Here is a 19,030-nt window from a genome sequence, read left to right as displayed (position 1 = left end):
TATTATTATTATTATTATTATTATTATTATTATTATTATTTATTTATTTATATATATAGCACCATCAATGTACATGGTGCTGTACAGATAACACAGTAAATAGCAAGACCCTGCCGCATAGGCTTACAATCTAATAAAGTTGTAGTAAACTGCCCAAGTTGTTGGCCAGCACCCCATCTTGTGGTAACGAATTCCACATTATTATTATTATTATTATTATTATTATTATTATTATTATTATTATTATTACATTTATTACTATTACATTTATATCCAGCCTTTTTCCCCCTTGCAGGGAGGTCCTGCTCCTCTCCATTTTATCCTTACAACAACTCTGCGAGGTAGAGTAGGCTGAGAGTCAGGGACTCGCCCCAAACCACCCCTTGAGCTTTATGGCCGAGTGGGGACTAGAACCCGGATCTCCCCAGCCCCAGCCCAGCACCCTAACCACACTGGCTCTGTGCTGTGTGAAGCGCTTCCTTTGCAGAGTTCCCTCGGGGTTGTGGAACTTTGGGCCTTGCCATCAAGTGCCAGCTCCAGGTTTTAGGGTGCCCTGAGTTGGGGGCTCCTCTCTAAGGCATCACTGCCCACCCACATTGCCCTCTCTGCCTAATCATAGAATCATAGAATAGCAGAGTTGGAATGGGCCTACAAGGCCATGGAGTCCAACCCCCTGCTCAATGCAGGAATCCACCCTAAAGCATCCCCGACAGATGCTTGTCCAGCTGCCTCTTGAAGGCCTCTAGTGTGGGAGAGCCCACCACCTCCCTAGGTAACTGATTCCATTGTCGCACTGCTCTAACAGTCAGGAAGTTTTTCCTGATGTCCAGCTGGAATCTGGCTTCCTTTAACTCGAGCCCGTTATTCCGTGTCCTGCACTCTGGGAGGATCGAGAAGAGATCCTGGCCCTCCTGTGTGTGACAACCTTTTAAGTATTTGAAGAGTGCTCTCATGCCCAGAATGATACCACCAATCCACACGGAAATGCCCAGTGGGAGAGCATGAGGGGAGTATGTGGCCCCAACTCCTCGTTCTTAGCTTTTCATGCTTGGAGAGGGTGAGCAGGCAGTGACAGTGAGGAGGAGCTGCAGGAAGGCCAGAAACATCAGAAGTGCCCTGCTGGATCAGACCAAGGGCCCATCTAGTCCAGCACTCTGTTCACACAGTGGCCAACCAGCCGTCAACCAGGGATGAACAAAGCAGGACATGGTGCAACAGCACCCTCCCACCCATGTTCCCCAGCCATTGGGGCATATGGGCTTACTGCCTCTGATACTGGAGGTAGAACATAGCCATCAGGGCTAGAAGCTGTTGATAGCCTTCTCCTCCAGGAATTTATCCAGCCCCCTTTTAAAGCCATCCAAACTGGTGGCCATCACCACATCCTGTGGTAGTGAGTTCCATAGTTTAACCATGCACTGTGTGAGGCCCTGGTAGTGGCCCCCTGCAGGGATATGGGCCTCAGCTAGTGCCCAACAATGCCTACCTCTGGCGCTGACATTTTTTATCATTGCCTCGCAGCTGCAATTACAGTGGGGCAAGAACACCAGTGGAGAGGGAGAGGGGACCTTTCCTCCCCACACACACCCCATTTTTCCCTGAACAAAATGCCTCTCTTTCCCCCAAGCCGGTATGAGCTCTGCTTGCAGTGGGGGGAAGAGACGCCTGTATTGAAGCTGCCTTCCCCCCGCCCCCCAGCAAGGCTAAGCACTTCTGGGGAAGGGAGTTGTATTGGGGCAATGGCACAGAAGGAGAAGATCTCATTCCCACCCCACCCCAATGAAAATTCCCGACACATATCTGCTTTTAAGTACTTTTTCGGCCTGTTTTTTTAAATATCAGTGGCCTTCTAAACAGTGGCCCTCTAAAACGGTGGCCTTCAACTGGTCCTGACCCGAGACCCACCTTTTTAACCCCCAACCTGCAGCATGGGACCCACTTTCACAATTGCCCGACATGGTGGCAGCAGCTTTGCCGCAACCCATCTGGGCTGATCTCATCACCCGCTTTTGGGTCACGACCCACCAGTTGAAGACCACTGCTCTAAAACATCTTGGACTTAGCTGCAGCTGTGTGTTACAGAGGAAGCTTGGTAATGAGGGACAAGCAGAACTTGTTCACCCTGGTTGATAACTGTGCTTGAGGAATCCTTGCTGAGAAGCCCCAGGGCAGTCTTCAGTAACCGTGCAGATTCAACTCCCATCAACCCCTGGCAGGGGGATAATGGGATATGAAGTCCCAACACAACTGGAGGGCACTAGATTGGGGAAGGCAGCCATGAAAACATCCTGATAACCGAGGGTCCAAGCCCAGAGGAGCTCTGAGTTTTAGGCTGCGGAGAGGATCTAAGGGGTGCCTACCTGCCTACCATCACCTGCTCTTCTGGGGGCCTCCACACAGCCCTTCTCCATCTTCTGTGTCCTGGAACCTTCATGCCTGGCTCATCATCTGCCTTGTGGAGGTCGCTTACCTGTAGACCACCTGCTTTTCTGTCGGCACCTCTGCTGCTGCAGGGCGCTACGAGTGTATGCATGCCTAGGAATATCCAGGCGCTCACAGAGAGGCCTCAGCCCTGTGGTTCTGCAAAAAAAACCAACACACACACACACACACACACACACACACACACCCTCACCCTCCATTCAGCACAGTCACATCGCCAAGTTTTATTTGCTCCATTCCGTCATCCATCTGCCGTCACGTGTCCGCAGCTCCTCCGGTGCCATGCGCTCGGTCAAAAGGATGGTCGGGGTCATATGCCCAGCGCGCATCATCAGTGTGGTTTATCTTTGGAGTGGGTAGGAGAGGTCGGATAGGAGTTAGGGCTCCTGTGTTTTGAAGGGTGGGGGGTTCCTTATTGGGGGGGTGTCTTGTTTTGTGGGGAGGGAAAGAGCCAAGAGAGAGAAGAGACTTGGGGCTCATCCGCACCAAGCAGGATATTCCACTATGAAAGCACACTACTGCTTTATAGCGGTACTAACAGATATGCCCAGTGTTGCTCGGGTCTGTGAATCATGTTTATAAAATTTATTTCATAAATAATAAATTTCTCTGCAACTTATTCGTCTTTAGGTTGGGGGACGTGTGCAGCTCTGGTTCATTCTCGCACTCTGAGGGAACCTGTTGTGACTGGGTGGGAGGGGGGCTGTTCTGCCAAAGGCATGCTGGGGTATGTAGGCAAAAGCCTCGGATTTTTATTAAATTCTTTAAAAATATAAAATATTAAAAATATTCTAAAAAAATTAAAATATTTATAAAATATTAAAAATCATGTTTTTAGATTTTTCTGGTACATTGTACAGCTAGACCTATCAGCGTGCAAATTTCAAGTTTCTATCTTAAAATAGCAGGCCAGTGCTAGGACTATGAGTTAACCTGTTTTTATTTATTTATTACATTTTTATACTGCCCAATAGCCGAAGCTCTTTAAACAAATTAAATTCATTTCTTTTTTTCCTCTCTTACCCTCATGACAACCCTGCAAGGTAGGCCGGCCCTAGGCCTGTGAGGTAACTTTAAAACAAATTAAATTAGTTTCTTTTCTCTCTCCAGGCACTCTCCCTTCAGGCCTAGGATGGCAAGCCACTTCCAGATGATGGCTGCTACAGCCTGATAAATCTTCCCTCCCACCCAAGTCATGCTGGGAGTTGTAGGCATAAGCCTAGGTCCCTTAATCTTTGAACACTGGCTGAGGTGTGGAAGACAGCTGGAGAGCAGGACATCTTAGTTGTGGTACCCTGCTTGTGGATTTACTTTTCCCAGGCAGGCTTGCCTAGTGACTACATTAATGGCTTTTAAGTGCCAAGTGATTTTTTAAAAAAAGTTTATTTTCCAAGGCCTTTAACTTGAGGTTTTTATGCTACGGGTTTTTTTTTTCTGTTACAACTAAGCCACAACATTCCAAGACAGATGCAAGAATTACTGAATAAAGTTTATGATTTTTAGGTAAAAGCCTGACTATACCATTGAAACAGAAGAGTGAATGGAGGAATGACTGGCAGCTGGGGCTAGAATGAAATGGTGGGCGGGGTGAATGGCAGTTGGGGAAAGTCAGGAAAAAGGAGAACAAAGATAGTTAGCGAGAGGTCAGGAAAGTGGAGGCTGAGTTAGGACTGAGAGGTGATGCCAGTACTACACCTCCCAGCATGCCTTTGGCAGCCCTCAGGTGCCCATGTCCTCTGAGAGGCGCTTTCCTCCTCTCGTTGCCGATGCTACTCCTTGATAGAGCGTCAATGAGTAGCGTCGCCAAGGAGGGGAGGTAATTATTATTATTTTATTATTATATTTATTTGTATCCCGCCTTTTGCCCAATAATGGGCCTCAAGGCGGTATTACAAAGTTTAAAACATGCGTTTTAAAACATAGGAAAAGAAATGTTAAAAAAAAAAAGTTTAAAATTCACAACAAAATTATAAGTCAGTAGGGGAACAAACAAACAAGGGGACAGGCCCTCGCCTTGGTGTCGCCCCCTTCGGAGGTGACCCCAAAGAAGCCTGCCTCTTAAGCTCCCAGTCCCAAAAAGATGTTGCAGCTGGGGGTGAGATGGTTCTGTGCTGGGAGCCTGAGTCTGCTGAGGTAAGCAGCTGTCAATGGATGTGCCCAGCTCTGGCCAAGGCTGCCTCGGCCTTCGCTTCTCACGCACCAAGTGCTCCATCAGGAGCCTGTACTGAAGGGCCGGGGCTGGGCATGTGCAGAGTGCCTCCCCTTCCTCCCTCCCTCTTAAGAGTGAAGGCTGTGCATGTAGTTCCCTCAGTTTCTGAGAAAACAGCGATATCAGGACGGGGTGCCTTTCAGCATGTCCAGAGTTCGGCCTCTCAAAAACACGCTGTTGTATCGAGTTAAGATTTTAAAATCACACATGGCAGGTGGAAGGAGGCACTGCAAATGGATGCAACCCATTTATGTGGGTTGTTACCTATTATGTGGAATAGGGTTGACTGACTTTAAGAATCACAATGGCAGTCAAAGACCAGTAAGTCTGGCCTCCCTCCCAAGGCGTGCTGGGAGTTCTGCCCAAGGCATGCTGGGAATTGTAGGTGTAAACCTAGGTTTTTATTAAATTCTTTAAAAATATTTAAAACCCCAAAATTCATGTTTTTAGATTTTTCCTGATCCACGTACACAAAGACCTGTCTGGGTGAACAGCATTAAGGCAGTACCATATGTGGAAGTGGGTAAACATTTTGGGACATATGTGACACACACATACTTCCCGCTTTATAGGGAGAGATTAAAGTGCACTGACAACTTTTGGGGCCCATACCGCTTTCATACCACTTTCATAGTGTTATATCCTGCTTGGTGTAGATGTGTCATGGGCCCCAACGGTTGTCAGTGCACTTCAGTACCACTAAAGCAGTAGTGTGGCTCCTGCAGCGCTATAAATTTATTTATTTATTGCATTTTTATACCGCCCAATAGCCAAAGCTCCCTGGGTAGTTCGCAAAAATTAAAACCATTCAAAGTACAAACTGTATAAAAACATAATATAAAATACAATATAAAAGCACAACCAGGATAAAAGCAGCAGCAGTGCAGAAATACAAATTTAAAACAGCAAAGTTAAAACTGAATTTATAGACTGTTAAAATGTTGAAAGAATAAAAAGGTCTTCAGCTGGCATCTGAAAGAATATAGTGCAGTTTGCCAGACGAACCTCCTTAGGGAGCTCATTCCACAGCCAGGGTGCCACAGCAGAGAAGGCCCTCCTCCCGGGAGCCACCTGCCTCACTTCCTTTGTAGTGTGGCTCCTGCCTTTTATATACCGCTTTCATAGTGCAATATCCTGTTTGGTGCAGATGAGCCCATAGTCGAGTGGGCTATATAGCAAGAGGAGCCATGACCTATGACCTCTTTGAGAAGGTGAAGTGGGCCGTGGTCGGTTCGCACGTGCTCTGGATTGGAGAAATGGTGGGGGAGGGGAGGAAAGCAAACAATTTCATGGGAAAGGAGGGGGAGACCAGAGAGATTTCCTGATATCTCTGTTGCTTTCTTTTTCCCCCCAGCGGCTACCTAGTAAGTCTTCCCACAAGCAATGTGATCCGTCCTCTCCCCTATCACGAGGACTCCGGGCACTTGAACCTCTTGCTGATACCCAAGATGAGTTGCGAAAGGGATTACGCCTGGGGCCCGCGTGCCTCAAAGAGAAGGAGCCCTTGGGTTCCATTGGCGCTGTGCGTCTCGGAACGAGCCCCTTCTTCAAGTGAACTCCCTTTTAAGTAGCTTTCCCTAACCTGGTGCATTATACCCCACCCCATGGCCATACTGGCTGGTAGTGATGGGAGCTGTCCAGTACCAGTTTGGGGAAGGCCACTCTTAGGATTGTGAAGCACATTTATTTATTTATTTATTTATTACATTTATATACCGCCCCGTAGCCAAAGCTCTCTGGGTGGTTTACAAAAGTTAAAAACAGTAAACATTTTTTTAAAAAGTATACAAAATTTAAAACCATCAACAACATAAAGACAACAGTATAAAAACAACAGTATCCATTTAAAAACAATTGTTCTAGGGTCTGTTAAAAAACAAACTTCGTATTGTTAAATGCCTGGGAGAAGAGAAAAGTCTTGACCTGGTGCCTGAAAGATTGATTCTTTATTTATTTATTTATTTATTACATTTTTATACCGCCCAATAGCCGAAGCTCTCTGGGCGGTTCACAAAAATTAAAACCATCATAAAACAACCAACAGGTTAAAAGCACAAATACAAAATACAGTGATAAAAACCACGCAGCAAAACTGATATAAGATTAAAATACAGAGTTAAAACAGTAAAATTTAAATTTAAGTTAAAATTAAGTGTTAAAATACTGAGAGAATAAAAAGGTCTTCAGCTGGCGACGAAAGGAGTACAGTGTAGGCGCCAGGCGGACCTCTCTGGGGAGCTCATTCCACAACCAGGGTGCCACAGAGGAGAAAGCCCTCCTCCTAGTAGCCACCTGCCTGACTTCCTTTGGCAGGGACTCACGGAGAAGGCCTCCTGTTATCTTAAGATAACAGTGTTGGTGCCAGGCGAGCCTCATCAGGGAGATCATTCCACAGTTGGGGGGCCACCACTAAAAAGGCCCTCTCCCTTGTTGCCATCCTCCAAGCTTCCCTCGGAGTAGGCACTCGGAGGAGGACCTTAGATGTTGAGTGCAGTGTTTGTCAGGTATTGTGGTCCCAAACCATGTAGGGCTTTATAGCTTAAAACTAGCACCTTGAATTGGGCTCCTGTGTCATCCAAGCTCACTTCCTGATTGCACGCAGGGAAAGGCCTCTGCCATTTTACAAACCTTATAGGGGAACGAACTGGACTTGGAAAGACTTCTGTTCATTCCAAGAATCCTGTTTGGTTCTTTGTTTTGAATAAATTCAAGGAGACTTTTTAAAAAAAAAAAAAATCCGAGCCCTTAGTTGTCCCCTAATGAGGGTCAGATCAATCAAGGCTAGGTTTTGATAAAGATCCAAATCTTCAAGGAAGGCAGCATGGTGGGAGCGAGCCAGGTCTCTTGACTGGAATGGAGTTGTAGCAGGCATATTTCTAAGCCAGGACTACTTTTATGGATCTCTAATTGTCGAGGCATCCCTGACATCGATTTCTTTCTTCTTCTTTTTTTTGGAAGAAGAAGCAGCTCCCCCACCTGCTGCCCCATTATTACACTTGCTGAAGCCTTAATTTTCTCCTTTTTCCTTCTTGGCTGTGTTCCTCTTTGGCTGTGGATTTCCGCTATGCACAGCTCTATGTCTAGCACAGTTTTCTCCAGGCTGGTGCCCTCCAGATCTTTTGAGCTTCAACTCCTGGAATTCCTGGCCATGGGCCATGCCACCTGGGGCTGATGGTAGTTGAAGTCCATCTGGAGGAAGCTATGTGGGCGAAGGCAATGCTAGCGGCTGTTGAAAGCCATTGTGATCCCAACCAAATGAATTGGGGTGGGTGGGTAATGGCAAACGTTGCAAGCAAGCTTCTCCTTCCTAAGGAACATGTGACTGTTTGGGGGCAGGGAGAGGGATGTGCCTTAGGTCCCAATGTTCCTATTCCATAGAAAAGGCATCCCGCCCCACATCTTCATGAAGGACCATGGAGTAAACGTTCTAATGGCTAGTGTTTGTGCTGCCATATCTAGCACAGCTTGCCCCATGGATCCTCCTGATCCTACGATCCATTCCCATGCTGTCCACACATACTGCCAGCACCGTGTGGCACCGGCACGAGGAGCCTACCTGGAACCCATAAAGGTGTGGAGAGTTACCACAGGGAAGAGGCCTCTCCAGATGTGTCAGAGGACAACCCCCATTATCCCCAACCAGCAATGGCCATTGATCTGTGTGTTTCAGATCTGGAGGGCACTGGGTCAGGGAAGGCCAACCTCTTTCTGTTGGGTTCCCCGTTCTTCCAACGGTGGTTGAGGGGTGTCATTCCGGTGGGGAGTTTGATGTCTTATGAAGAAGTGTTCTGGCCCTTGTTGAGTGGGCTTCCGACGGTCAAGCTACTACATATGCTGGTACGGCATAGGAATATTTCCCCCAAGGCTATTGTGTCGCTGACTCTGTGCGTGTGTTCTTTCTTAATCCAAAGCAACAGAGGGAAGATGCAATTGGTTCTCAGTGTTTGGGGGTTTTGTTTTTAAGTCAGAATTGACCTCACTGGGATTTTTTTCACAGACGGCAAAAACGTGATTAGGGCGGATGATTTTAATAATAAAAACAACCTGCAGGGCAAGAGAAAGCAGGCAAATACATGCCCCAACAACTTTGAATCTAAATTGCAACTTCCCATATCTGCTTTGGGTTTATACCTGCTCATACACCTGAGCATCAGAATTCCGTGACTGAACATTCATGCAACTGAACGTTGTGTGTAGTTTTCACCTAGGGTGCTTCCAGACGAGGCTTCTGTGGTGCCAGACCCTGCCCCCTTCACAATTTTTTTTATGGGTGGGTCCAGACGACGTCTTCCACTCGTGATCGATTAAATTTATATACCGCCCCATAGCCGAAGCTCTCTGGGCGGTTTACAAAAGTTAAAAAACAGTGGACTTTAAAAAGTATACAAAATTTAAAACCATCCAAAAAATATAAAAACAGTATAAAATAGTATCCATTTTAAACAACAACAGTTCTGGGGTCCATTAAAAAACAAACTTAGCATATGTTGTTAAATGCTGTTAAATGCCTGGGAGGAGAGAAAGGTCTTGACCTGGCACCGAAAAGATGCCAATGTTGGCGCCAGGCGAGCCTCATGGGTGCCACGTGAGCCTCATTCCCCCCGCCGCGTCCATCTTTTCTCTTACCACAGTAAATCCGTTGAGGGAGAAAAGACGGAGAGCTGCACAAGGCCTTCTCAGTGGTAGCACCAGGAGACACCATATGCAGTTGGCTCAGGCCTGTAAGGGAGCCCTTCTGTGTTCCAGTATCTCTTGCCAAGCTCTCTTCCGGCAGGAAGCACCGCAGACGCTAACCACCTCTTGTCTCCTTTCCTGCAGGCTCCCCGATGAGACCTCCCCGTCACTGATTTCCAAGCCCGTAAGCAGCCTTTTCCACAACTGGCCTAAGTCCCCCCAGGGCAGCAAGCACCCCAAAAGCGTGGAGTTTGACATCCGCCCGGCCCTGCGGCGTGCGCCTAGCCCGGCCGCCCTGCCCAGTGAGCACAAGATTAGCCCTGCCCCCCGGCCTTCCTCCCTCCCCATCCTGCCTTCCGTGCCCCTCTACACCGGCGTGTTCGATCTCCGCGGCTCACCCACCTCGGGGGCTGAGCACCCTTTCCCCGGCTTCCCCTCGGGCAGCCGCTCCTTGTCTCCGACCCACTTCCTTCCGCCCGCGACGGACAAGGCGTTCGGCTCCAAGCCGCTGCCTTTCTGGACCAAATACGACGTTGCCGACTGGTTGGAGTACCTGAAGCTGGGGGAGCACCGCGACCGGTTCCTGGACAACGAAATCGATGGCTCCCACCTGCCCTCCCTCACCAAGGAAGACTTCATTGACCTGGGCGTGACACGCGTCGGGCACCGCATGAACATCGCCCGGGCCCTCAAGTTCTTTCTGGAGAGGTGATGTGGGGGGACCGCCCTGCCCCGCCCGGGGAGCCCCTCGCCTGAATGTACAATGGATCCCCGCCGCTGGGGAGAACAGTGGAGGCGGAGGGGTTGCAGCTGCGGGGCCGGGCACAGGGGAAGCTGCGAGGAGAGACCCTGTGGGGTGGGGTTAGGGTAGGGTGGGAATTCCCCCCCCCCTGGCAGAGAGACACTTTGAGAAGCTCACCAAAGCCTGCCTGGGCACCCTCACGGGTGTGCACTTTTCTCCTTTGCGTTGCCATGTAGCAGTTTGCCCATTTTTGCTCATCCCAACAAGTGGCAGGGGCCACTACTGTATGAGAACATCGAATGTGTGTAACACAATATATCTATCCCCGTGTGTGTGTGTGTATCTATATACGTACACTCACACTTCATCCTCCATTGGCATCGCAGCTTTTGCTTCCGCACCCGCGCTGCCCGCGCCTGCGCATCTACGCCACCCCCACCCCACCCCCATGGCACTGCTTGCGTTGACTTTGCAGCTGTGGTTCGCACATCATCTCATCGAACCACGTAACAGCTTGCCATGTGCATCTTCACAATTACCAGGGTTGTTAAGTGCTCTGGATTTTTTTAAAAAAAAAAAAAAGTGGGGGAAAGACTTGCTCCGAGGGAAGCCAAATTTGCATATATTTGCTTACTTTGCAAAATGAATCCTGCTTTCATTCGTGACAGAGGGACTCAATCTTGCTGCCCTCCCCCTCACCCAGTTCATTAGAAATCTCATTGAGCAGCTTCGCCCAGTCGTTAGGAGTGTTTATTAGATACTGCTGACACCCATTCAAGCTTATCTTCACATCCATAAGAGTAAGAAACTTGCCTTCTCTTTTAAACGGAAGCTGAGATGCTCAGGATACAGACCCTTCTGCACCGGATACTGAATTGTATCTATCGTTTATGTATTTATTTAAAAGATTTTTAACTCACCTTGCAGGGCATACTGCCCTCACAAGATGATTTACCACATTACAGAATCATACAAATATCAGTAAAACATACACGTGTGGCAGGTCATTGTTCTTAAGTACCAAAGGCAGACTGGAATCAATGTATCTTCAGGTTTGTTGTTTGAAGACGGTGGTAGTGAGGCCGTGCATCGCTCTCTGGGGAGGGAGTTTTGAAGGTGTGGGGCCACCACTGAGAAAGCCCTATCCCTACTATTGAAATCATAGAATAGTAGAGTTGGAAGGGGCCTCTAAGGCCATCGAGTCCAACCCCCTGCTCAATGCAAGGATCCAAGCATTCCTGACAGATGGCTGTCCAGCTGCCTCTTGAAGGCCTCTAGTGTGGGAGAGCCCACCACCTCTCTAGGGAATTGGTTCCATTGTCGTACTGCTCTAACCATCAGGAAGCTGTTCCTGATGTTCAACCGGAATCTCACATCCTGGAACTTGAGCCCATTATTCCGTGTCCTGCACTCTGGATGATCGAGAAGAGATCCTGGCCCTCCTCTGTGTGACAACCTTTCAAGTATTTGAAGAGTGCTTTCATGTCTCCCCTCAGTCGTCTCTTCTCAAGGCTAAACATGCCCAGTTCTTTCAGTCTCCCACCAGCCTAATGGCTATTGCTGGTGGGCCAGAGACTAGGGCCTTTGATGCTGATCTTACACTTGTGCAATGCAAAGGCACAGCCCTGACACTCATCCTGGCTTTGTTACTAGCTTGCATTACTGCCCTGCCTGCCAGATAGCGCTTCAGCGCCATGGCTGTGTAAGACAGGGAGCCTATTGTGCTGGTGAAGGGCTCTGGCACGGTAGCAAAACCCCTGTCTAGTTGGCTCACACAGCTCCCAAACTAAGGCTATTGGTGGAACAGTCCATTTTGTTCCTGGAGCAGTGTGGTGGCACCTGCTCCCAGTGGCTGGAAATCCTTTACCAGCCCTGGAATGTTCAAAGTCCAGCAGCATCACCAGGGTATTCCACCAACATCATCTACCTGAATTGGGAAGGGCTGAGATGAACCAGTACAGGGAGTACCTCCATGAGGAAGCATTCGCTGCCTGCTGATATCATGTAAACCAATTGCAAGACCTCTCAACAGTGTGGGATGCTTTGCGATCTGAGCTCACCAGGAAGAGAGCAGCTGTGGCCATTGCCACAGATTCAGAACGGTTGACGCCCCCTTAGCCCTCCCCAAAGAGAATTGGGCGAGATGGAGGTGAAGGTGCTTCCAGACAGACATCTTCTGACACTACCAATCAAATGGGCCTTGTGCAGCTGTTCTGCTTTAATAGGACGGAGGGATTTTTTTTTTTAAAGGCAGATGTGGCAAAGCATGGGAGGGTTACTAATGAAAGATGGCAGCATCTGGACCACCCATACAAATTCATGAATGGGGCAGAGTGATTGGGCAATAAAAGCCTATGTGGAAGCACCCTGTCTGGCAGATCAGCTGTGTAAAAGGGTAGGTTTGTTTTAGTTTTTGCAGATGCAGTCAAAATCTTCATTGCACGGTGATGTTAACCATAGAATTCCTGGTTTTGCTGTGTTTCAATAACCCTTTCAGCGAATCTACGCTAGATCAACAGGATCTGACCTTTTGTTCTGCAGGCCCCATTCTGTGGTGTGGCTGCTCTCTGCTTCTAGGCCAGCCTTCCTCAACCTGGGGCGCTCCAGATGTGTTGGACTATTCTGGGAGATGCAGTCCAACACATCTGGAGCGCCCCAGGTCGAGGAAGGCTGTTCTAGGCCATTGTGTGCTCTGGCTTGTGTGGATGGAGCCATCTAGTGCTGGTGAGGGGCTTGAGCCTGCCTCTGGGCAGAGGAGGGCGAGTGAAAAGATGTGGGGTTCTACATTTGAATTGGCCACCACTACCTGGCACAGCCTTCAGTGTGACCTCATGGCCCCAAAGATGACAGTGTGTTCTGCATTTGCAAAACCAGGATCTGAAAAAGCGGGCTCAGCTGCCCTCTGATCTCGGCTCACTTACATGTAGCCTTGCAGGAAAGGAATTAACTCACCTACACCAGTTAAGTCATTCGTGGTAGGATCTCCAGGAAGTGATGCTTAGTTTCCGTAGGCAACCAGGCGAAGAGCGAATTCCAAACCTGTTTTTATACACTCTCCATGAAAAAACCTGATGCAGCTTGCTTTGGAGGGGAGCTGCATCTCGTGGGTCACCCCAGAGGGCTGAGCTCAGACCGCACCCAGGATTCATACTGGTGTTGTGAAAGCAAGGATTCATACTGGTGGCGTGAAAGCAAGTAGGTCTTTTCCCCCAAACCATTTCTGCCGCAGAATACTCACAACCCCAGACGTAACGAATCCACAAACACAGCTGCTTCCGAAACAAAAGCTACCATTTAATCCACAGACACCTCCCTGCTGTTGCGCTGTTGCTCACGCCATGCACACTCGGCTCCAGCCGCCAGCTTCATCTTGTTTCTCATTTCAAGACGCTTAATTCTGCACCATCTCCATTGTTTCCCGTCTTTTATTTTTGAACTTCCAGAATGGGTTGATCTCCATGTCAGCATTTCTCCCTGAGAAGTCCGGGGGAGGGGGGGGCGGTTTGTCTCTCTCGATGTTCTTCTGCCAGAGGGGTATCTGTGGCAGCCAGACACTCCAGCTCCAGATAGATCGCAGACGCTGGGGGGCTGGAACAGGGAAGGAAGGGGGCAGTAAGTTGGGATGTGGATAAGTGCTCCCACTTTGGGGTCTCTCCGGCTGTCCCCTTTCAGCGTCTTCACATGCTCCTACCACCCGTGACCCCGGGGGAGAGGGGTCTTGGATACTGACCATATCTGTGCTGTGGATGGAGCGTCTCCATTTTCCCCCAATGCTCAGCTGCCAAAGAAACAAAAAGAGCCCAGCGTACCAAGGGGGTGCTCCATAACTTGTCCTCCCTGTTGCAGCCATGTGGACGCCGGGACCCAGTGCACGGACTGCTCCCCCCCCCCCCCGCCCAGGACACAGGCTAGGGCTCTTGCCGCTGCTCATTGCTGGGATCCTCAGTGTGATGCTCCATCCAAGGGGAAGGGGAAAGGGGGGGGGGAGAACCCCTTGACCCCCCCTTCCCTCCCAATCTCCACGTCAGGGATTACGAGCTGTGGGGAAGTGTGCGGGGACTCGTATTGTGACTGTCGGGCTCGTGGCTGGCCCCATTTTACCACTTCACTCATTGCTGTGACTTGTTAGATCTACAGCTAGCCACCGCCACGACCGTGCCATGTGGCTGGCCCCAACTCTCACCCCTCCGAAGCCGTAGTTTTGTGCCATACAGCTAAATCCTCCCCTTCTTCCCACGACCATTAACCATGTGGCGTAGCACGCTGCTTTTCTGAGCCACGCCACGTTTCTGTATTACGTGGCTCCCATCACCCATGTGCCCATGCTCCACGATGTTGGGTAACCTTGCACATCCGACACCTGTCAAGGCCAGCAATGTACCCTTTCCCTTCATGACCACAAGATTAACCCAGGCATGCAAAAAAAAAAAAAAGAAGAAAAAGAAAAAAAAAACCTGAAAAGAAAAACGAACTGGTGGTAGGCCCCAAGCAAATAAATGTTTATGTGGGCAGCCAGGATAATTCACAGAACCTTAAAAAGTTTCAGCTTTGCTTTTCTTAAAAACAAGGTGAATTTCTAGCACTCATGGTTTGGAAATGCAGGGCGAGGATGACTCTCAAAAGTGGCAGTCAAGATGGCAGGAGCTCATGGCTGCTAGGCAGACCTGCTGTCATAACAGCCACGTTCTCAGCAAGCGCTCTCTTGTCCCCAGCCAGCTTGTGGAAATGCAGGCCTGAGAAATCCACATGGGCCACGTTTTGAGAGGGATGGACATCGCTCCTGCAGCCTAAGGAAGAGGCGGGCGTAGGGTCTGTATTCAGAAGGCCTCAAGAGTTTGTACGTTAGGGAGAGGACAGAAATTGGTGGAAGGCGCAGAGACAGCCAGTAGGGCCGCCTAGGCCGTAGAAGGGGCTGGCAGCCACTTTGATGTGAGAGAGGTTCCTCACGGGATGAAAGCAGAAGGACTAAACAGAAGTGAGGCGCAAGGTTTTTTGTACTTGCGCAGCAACCTGTACCAGGTGATGTCGGGCAAATGGGCCACGGGATGTTTCCAGCGGAGTCGCGCATGTTTGCCCAATTTGCATGGCTGGGTTAACCCTTCCAGTGCCATGGCTCAGTGCCCCCGTGGCTTCGTGGGCTTCCCGCTTGGGGATGCCTCTTGCCATGACGTCACTACCGTCCTGCCCACCCATACCTCCCGTGGCGCCCCTTCTCTGTCGCTGCCACGCCCTGACGTGCCACGTGGCTCTTCCCACTGTGCCTCCAAGCCACAGCTCCCCAGCGCGTGGCCTCGCTCTGCCCTAGCTCCAGACACGTGGCTGTCGTCTGCCCCGCCGCACCCCGGCAGCCACCGATGCCACACTGTAGTGCCACGTGGCAGCAAAGAAACCTTCTCCCCCCACCCCCCCACTGTGTGGCTAATGACATGTGTTGCCGACACTACACCTGTGCGCTGCTGGTTGAGCGGCCATCTTGTTTTCTTTCTTTTTCAAGAAAAGGGCTCTTGTCTCGTCTCGTCGGACTGGCCGCATCGGCCCCTCCCATCCATAGGCCCCAACGAGGGAGCGAAACGAAACAAACAAACTTGAGAATGTCTTCCAAAATGTTGATGTTGTGGGGAGGCAGGAAATATGGTCTCTCCTCCGATTACAGGCAGGCGGGTGGAGTCTGTGCTACCGTTCTCAGCTCCTCGCTTGGGCAGGCCCCATGGATTCAGTTCCAGCCCTGGGAAAGGAAGAGAATTCAGATCGTTAGCTTGTTTGGGGGGGGGGGGGGTGTTGTTACGGGGAGGAGGATCTGGGAGCCAGGATTCTTCGGTTCTCTAGCGGGGCGGATAGAGGCTCACAGATGTGCATTTGCAGGGGGGAGGTATACTTGAAAGGATAGCTAGGGTTTTAGAATACAGCATGGGTGGCCTCATAGGGAAATTGTGCCTAGGGGGTGGAGCAGGCGGGCTAATCAATAGGATACATGGAATCTGAATGTGGGGGGGGGAAGTTGGAAAGGGGGCAGTTGTAGAATGTATGGGTGGGGAGTGCATGGCCTGATTTGCTCTCCCCCTCCTCTCCCAAGAGGATGGTTAAATGGATTCTCATTTCTCAGAGCCATTAAGTAGCAGTCCTCGTGCCCTGAGAAGACCCCAAATTTGGTACCCAAGGAATGGTTTTCTGGATGGCATGGAGGCATTGCATTAGGCCCGGCTTGTGGTCTCCACATAGTAGCACTTCAGCAAGAGTCCACGCTCTATGTACCTCCGAGTTACACTAGGGTAGTTTCCGGATTTTCCTTGTCAGGAAATTGGGAGTGTTGGATGAATGGGGAGGATGTTTGTGGGCTTATCCCATTGCTTAAGGAGAGGGGTACAGTTTAGAGGATTATATCTAGGGAGCAGCTCTTGAAGGCTGGGTGGAAGATGGAAGAAGGCAGGGTTTCTCAGCTTTCTAGAAAGGGTGGACATTTCATTAATTTAAAATGGGGGAAGGGGATGTTGCTACTAGTTAAGATCTGGTTCTCAAGTTTTGGGCAGGAAGTGGGATCTCATGCATCAGATAAAAGGGATTTAGGAGCCGCCCAGGAAATCCTCAGTTCTCAAAAAAAAAAAAATCTTTGGGGTTGAGTGGGTTGATGGGGGGGGAGGGGAGGCAGGACTCCTGGGTTCTTGGAGAAGGCATGAGGGTGGGTCTGTTGGGTTGAGTAGAGTACAAATTGCCCAGCGCAAAACTGGGTTGTCTAGGGATGGGCTGTTCCTGGAAAGGTTGAGAACCGCAGCATTGAATCCTCTTGCCTTAATGTACCGAAATGAAGTATGTAATGTTGACTTTGTGATTCAGGGATCTATTCCCTGGGATGATTATGTGGGGGTGGGGGTGGGGGATGGTCATGCCTGCATTTGACAGGGTTGTGTTTGATTTTTGTGGTTGCTGGGGACGGGGGGGGGTGCGGGCAGGGAAGAAGGGTCGGTACATTCCCCTCCGCCCAATTTAATCCTCTCCTCCGATGTGAGTCTTCAAGATGATCGTTGCCCCACCACCACCTGGCCTTGTAGCACCCGGGTGTGGTGTATAATAAACTTCACCCCCACACACACACCAACCCCTCCTATTTGGGAGGGGGTAGTCTAGGAGTGAGTTCCAGGAATCCCAGTTCTTAGACGCCACTCTCCATCTGAGAAGTGCACCTTTGCCGGAACCCAGGTTTACTCCTGAGCCGAGAGATGCCACCACCACTACCCCCTCCCAGGTTCCTTCCCAACTCTCACCTTGTCCTCAAGACCCCAGCAGTCTGGCTCAGAGACTCCTGCTCTAAAAGGCCCAGGAAGCCTAAACAGCTCCTCATTGACCACATCATTCCATATAGCCCAACTGGGTATGCCCGGACTCCTCATTGGGGAGCCTATTCTGGGTTGCAGCACTGGTTTCTGCTTTATGCTGGGAAGATTGCCTCTTGTCATTCCAGCAGCATCCAACACGCTCTATCTAGAACACAGTGGTTCTAGATACCCGTTCTAGAACCCAGCCTGGGACGGTGGGTTGCTTTTCCTCCCTTTGCTGGAAAACAGGCTCTTTTTGTGCCACCTGCACTCTCTTCCCCAAAGTGACTCCCGAACTGAGGAATCCTGGATCTTAATCTTCCTTCCTCTAGCCCGCCCACCCCAATCCACCCGCAAAGAAACAGTACCTCTAGGAAACCTCATACTACAGGCAGAAACTCTGAGATGAATGTAATGACTCCTGTGCTGCCTCTGCCCATCCAATGGTGTTCAGGCAGGTCTGCCTAAATCACATACACAGAGAGAGAGAGAGAGAGAGAGACTCCCCTATTTACCTTCCTCTACCGATCCCTTTGTCCTGGGCCAGACGCCCCATCTCTGCCTCCAATGCCTGTGCAGAGCAACTAATGTAATTTACTGGTTTTATTTGCAAATATAAACTCTATGGGATACAGAGGTGCTCCCCCTGGTATGTTTGCATCCCTAGGGTGTGTATGGGAGAGACAAGAGGAAGAACCAAGGCGTGCAATGTTTTCATGGTAGTTCCCCGGTGTGCTTCCAGACAAGGGTTTTATCCCACCACCACCATTGTGCTTGATCCATGGGATTTTATAGGGGAACAGGGTCCAAGCATCATCATCTTTCCCTCGTAACCCTCCCATGTTTTCCTGCTGCTGCTTCTGAATGTTTTTTTCTTGCCGCAGAAAATTGGTGAAGGGGGAAATGGCGGAACAGGCGCATAATGCCTTCTGGCTGTTAGTGTTAGGAGCCCTTCGTTTGGAAGCACGAGGTTGAAGTGTGCTGTGTGCCCTATAATTGCCAAGCCGGATGGCGTTATGCTGGGCAGGGATTGGTGTGAATGAGGCATCCGGTGAGAGTCTGCCTTAGTTTTGCCAATTCATTCTTCTGCGAGTTTTGTCACAGCCAGTGGCACCCTAGGTTAGGGATGTTGAACTTCTTTCAGCCCGAGGACTGGATTAAATTCTGAAGACACTCCCGGGAGCTGCATGGGCGAAGCTGATGTCAAAAGGCATGGAGCCGACAAAACAGGCCAGCGTATTTCAGTTTAAAGCTCTCAGTGGCAGTAACGAAGCCTTGGGGGAGACATTTAAACCGTATAGAATTGCAGGAGGGGAAACACAAGCAAAAAAAATCTGGGTTGGGGTAACTGTGGGGTCAAGGGAAGGGAGCAGAGCCACCTGGGGAAATCCAGACCCCAAGCACGGCGGTTTGGGCCTGTGGGCTGGAGGTTCAACAACCCTGTCTTAGGTTCTCTGGAGGAGGAGCCGTGTGGGCTAGTTTTCATCCATGGCAAAGCCACAGACATAGTCCTGTGCCCACAGTCAATTGTTGCAAGGCTGTTCATTTGCAGACTCCAGACCATCGATGGCCAACTAAGCACAGCAGAGGAGCAACGACTTCCAAGTTTCAAAACGGACAAAGGGCGCATTCGAGGCCTCTTCACGACACAAG

The 19,030-nt window shown here is 49.9% G+C and overlaps 1 protein-coding gene across 1 annotated transcript in view; it reads left to right on the top strand.

Annotated features, from left to right (window-relative positions):
• SHANK1 (SH3 and multiple ankyrin repeat domains 1) overlaps positions 1-10,216 on the top strand; it is a 92,524-nt gene extending 82,308 nt beyond the window's left edge. The window contains exon 25 of the mRNA XM_063137709.1: positions 9,470-10,216. Coding sequence (XP_062993779.1) covers positions 9,470-10,037 — 568 coding nt within the window. The 3' untranslated portion in view covers positions 10,038-10,216. The remainder of the gene's footprint in view (positions 1-9,469) is intronic.
• The last annotated feature ends 8,814 nt before the right edge of the window (positions 10,217-19,030 follow it).

This window comes from Elgaria multicarinata, chromosome 11 (genome assembly GCF_023053635.1).
Source record: "Elgaria multicarinata webbii isolate HBS135686 ecotype San Diego chromosome 11, rElgMul1.1.pri, whole genome shotgun sequence".
Classification (NCBI taxonomy): Eukaryota; Metazoa; Chordata; class Lepidosauria; order Squamata; family Anguidae; genus Elgaria; species Elgaria multicarinata.
Note: the sequence above shows the minus strand (reverse complement) of the source record. Positions and strands in the feature narration are given on the sequence as shown.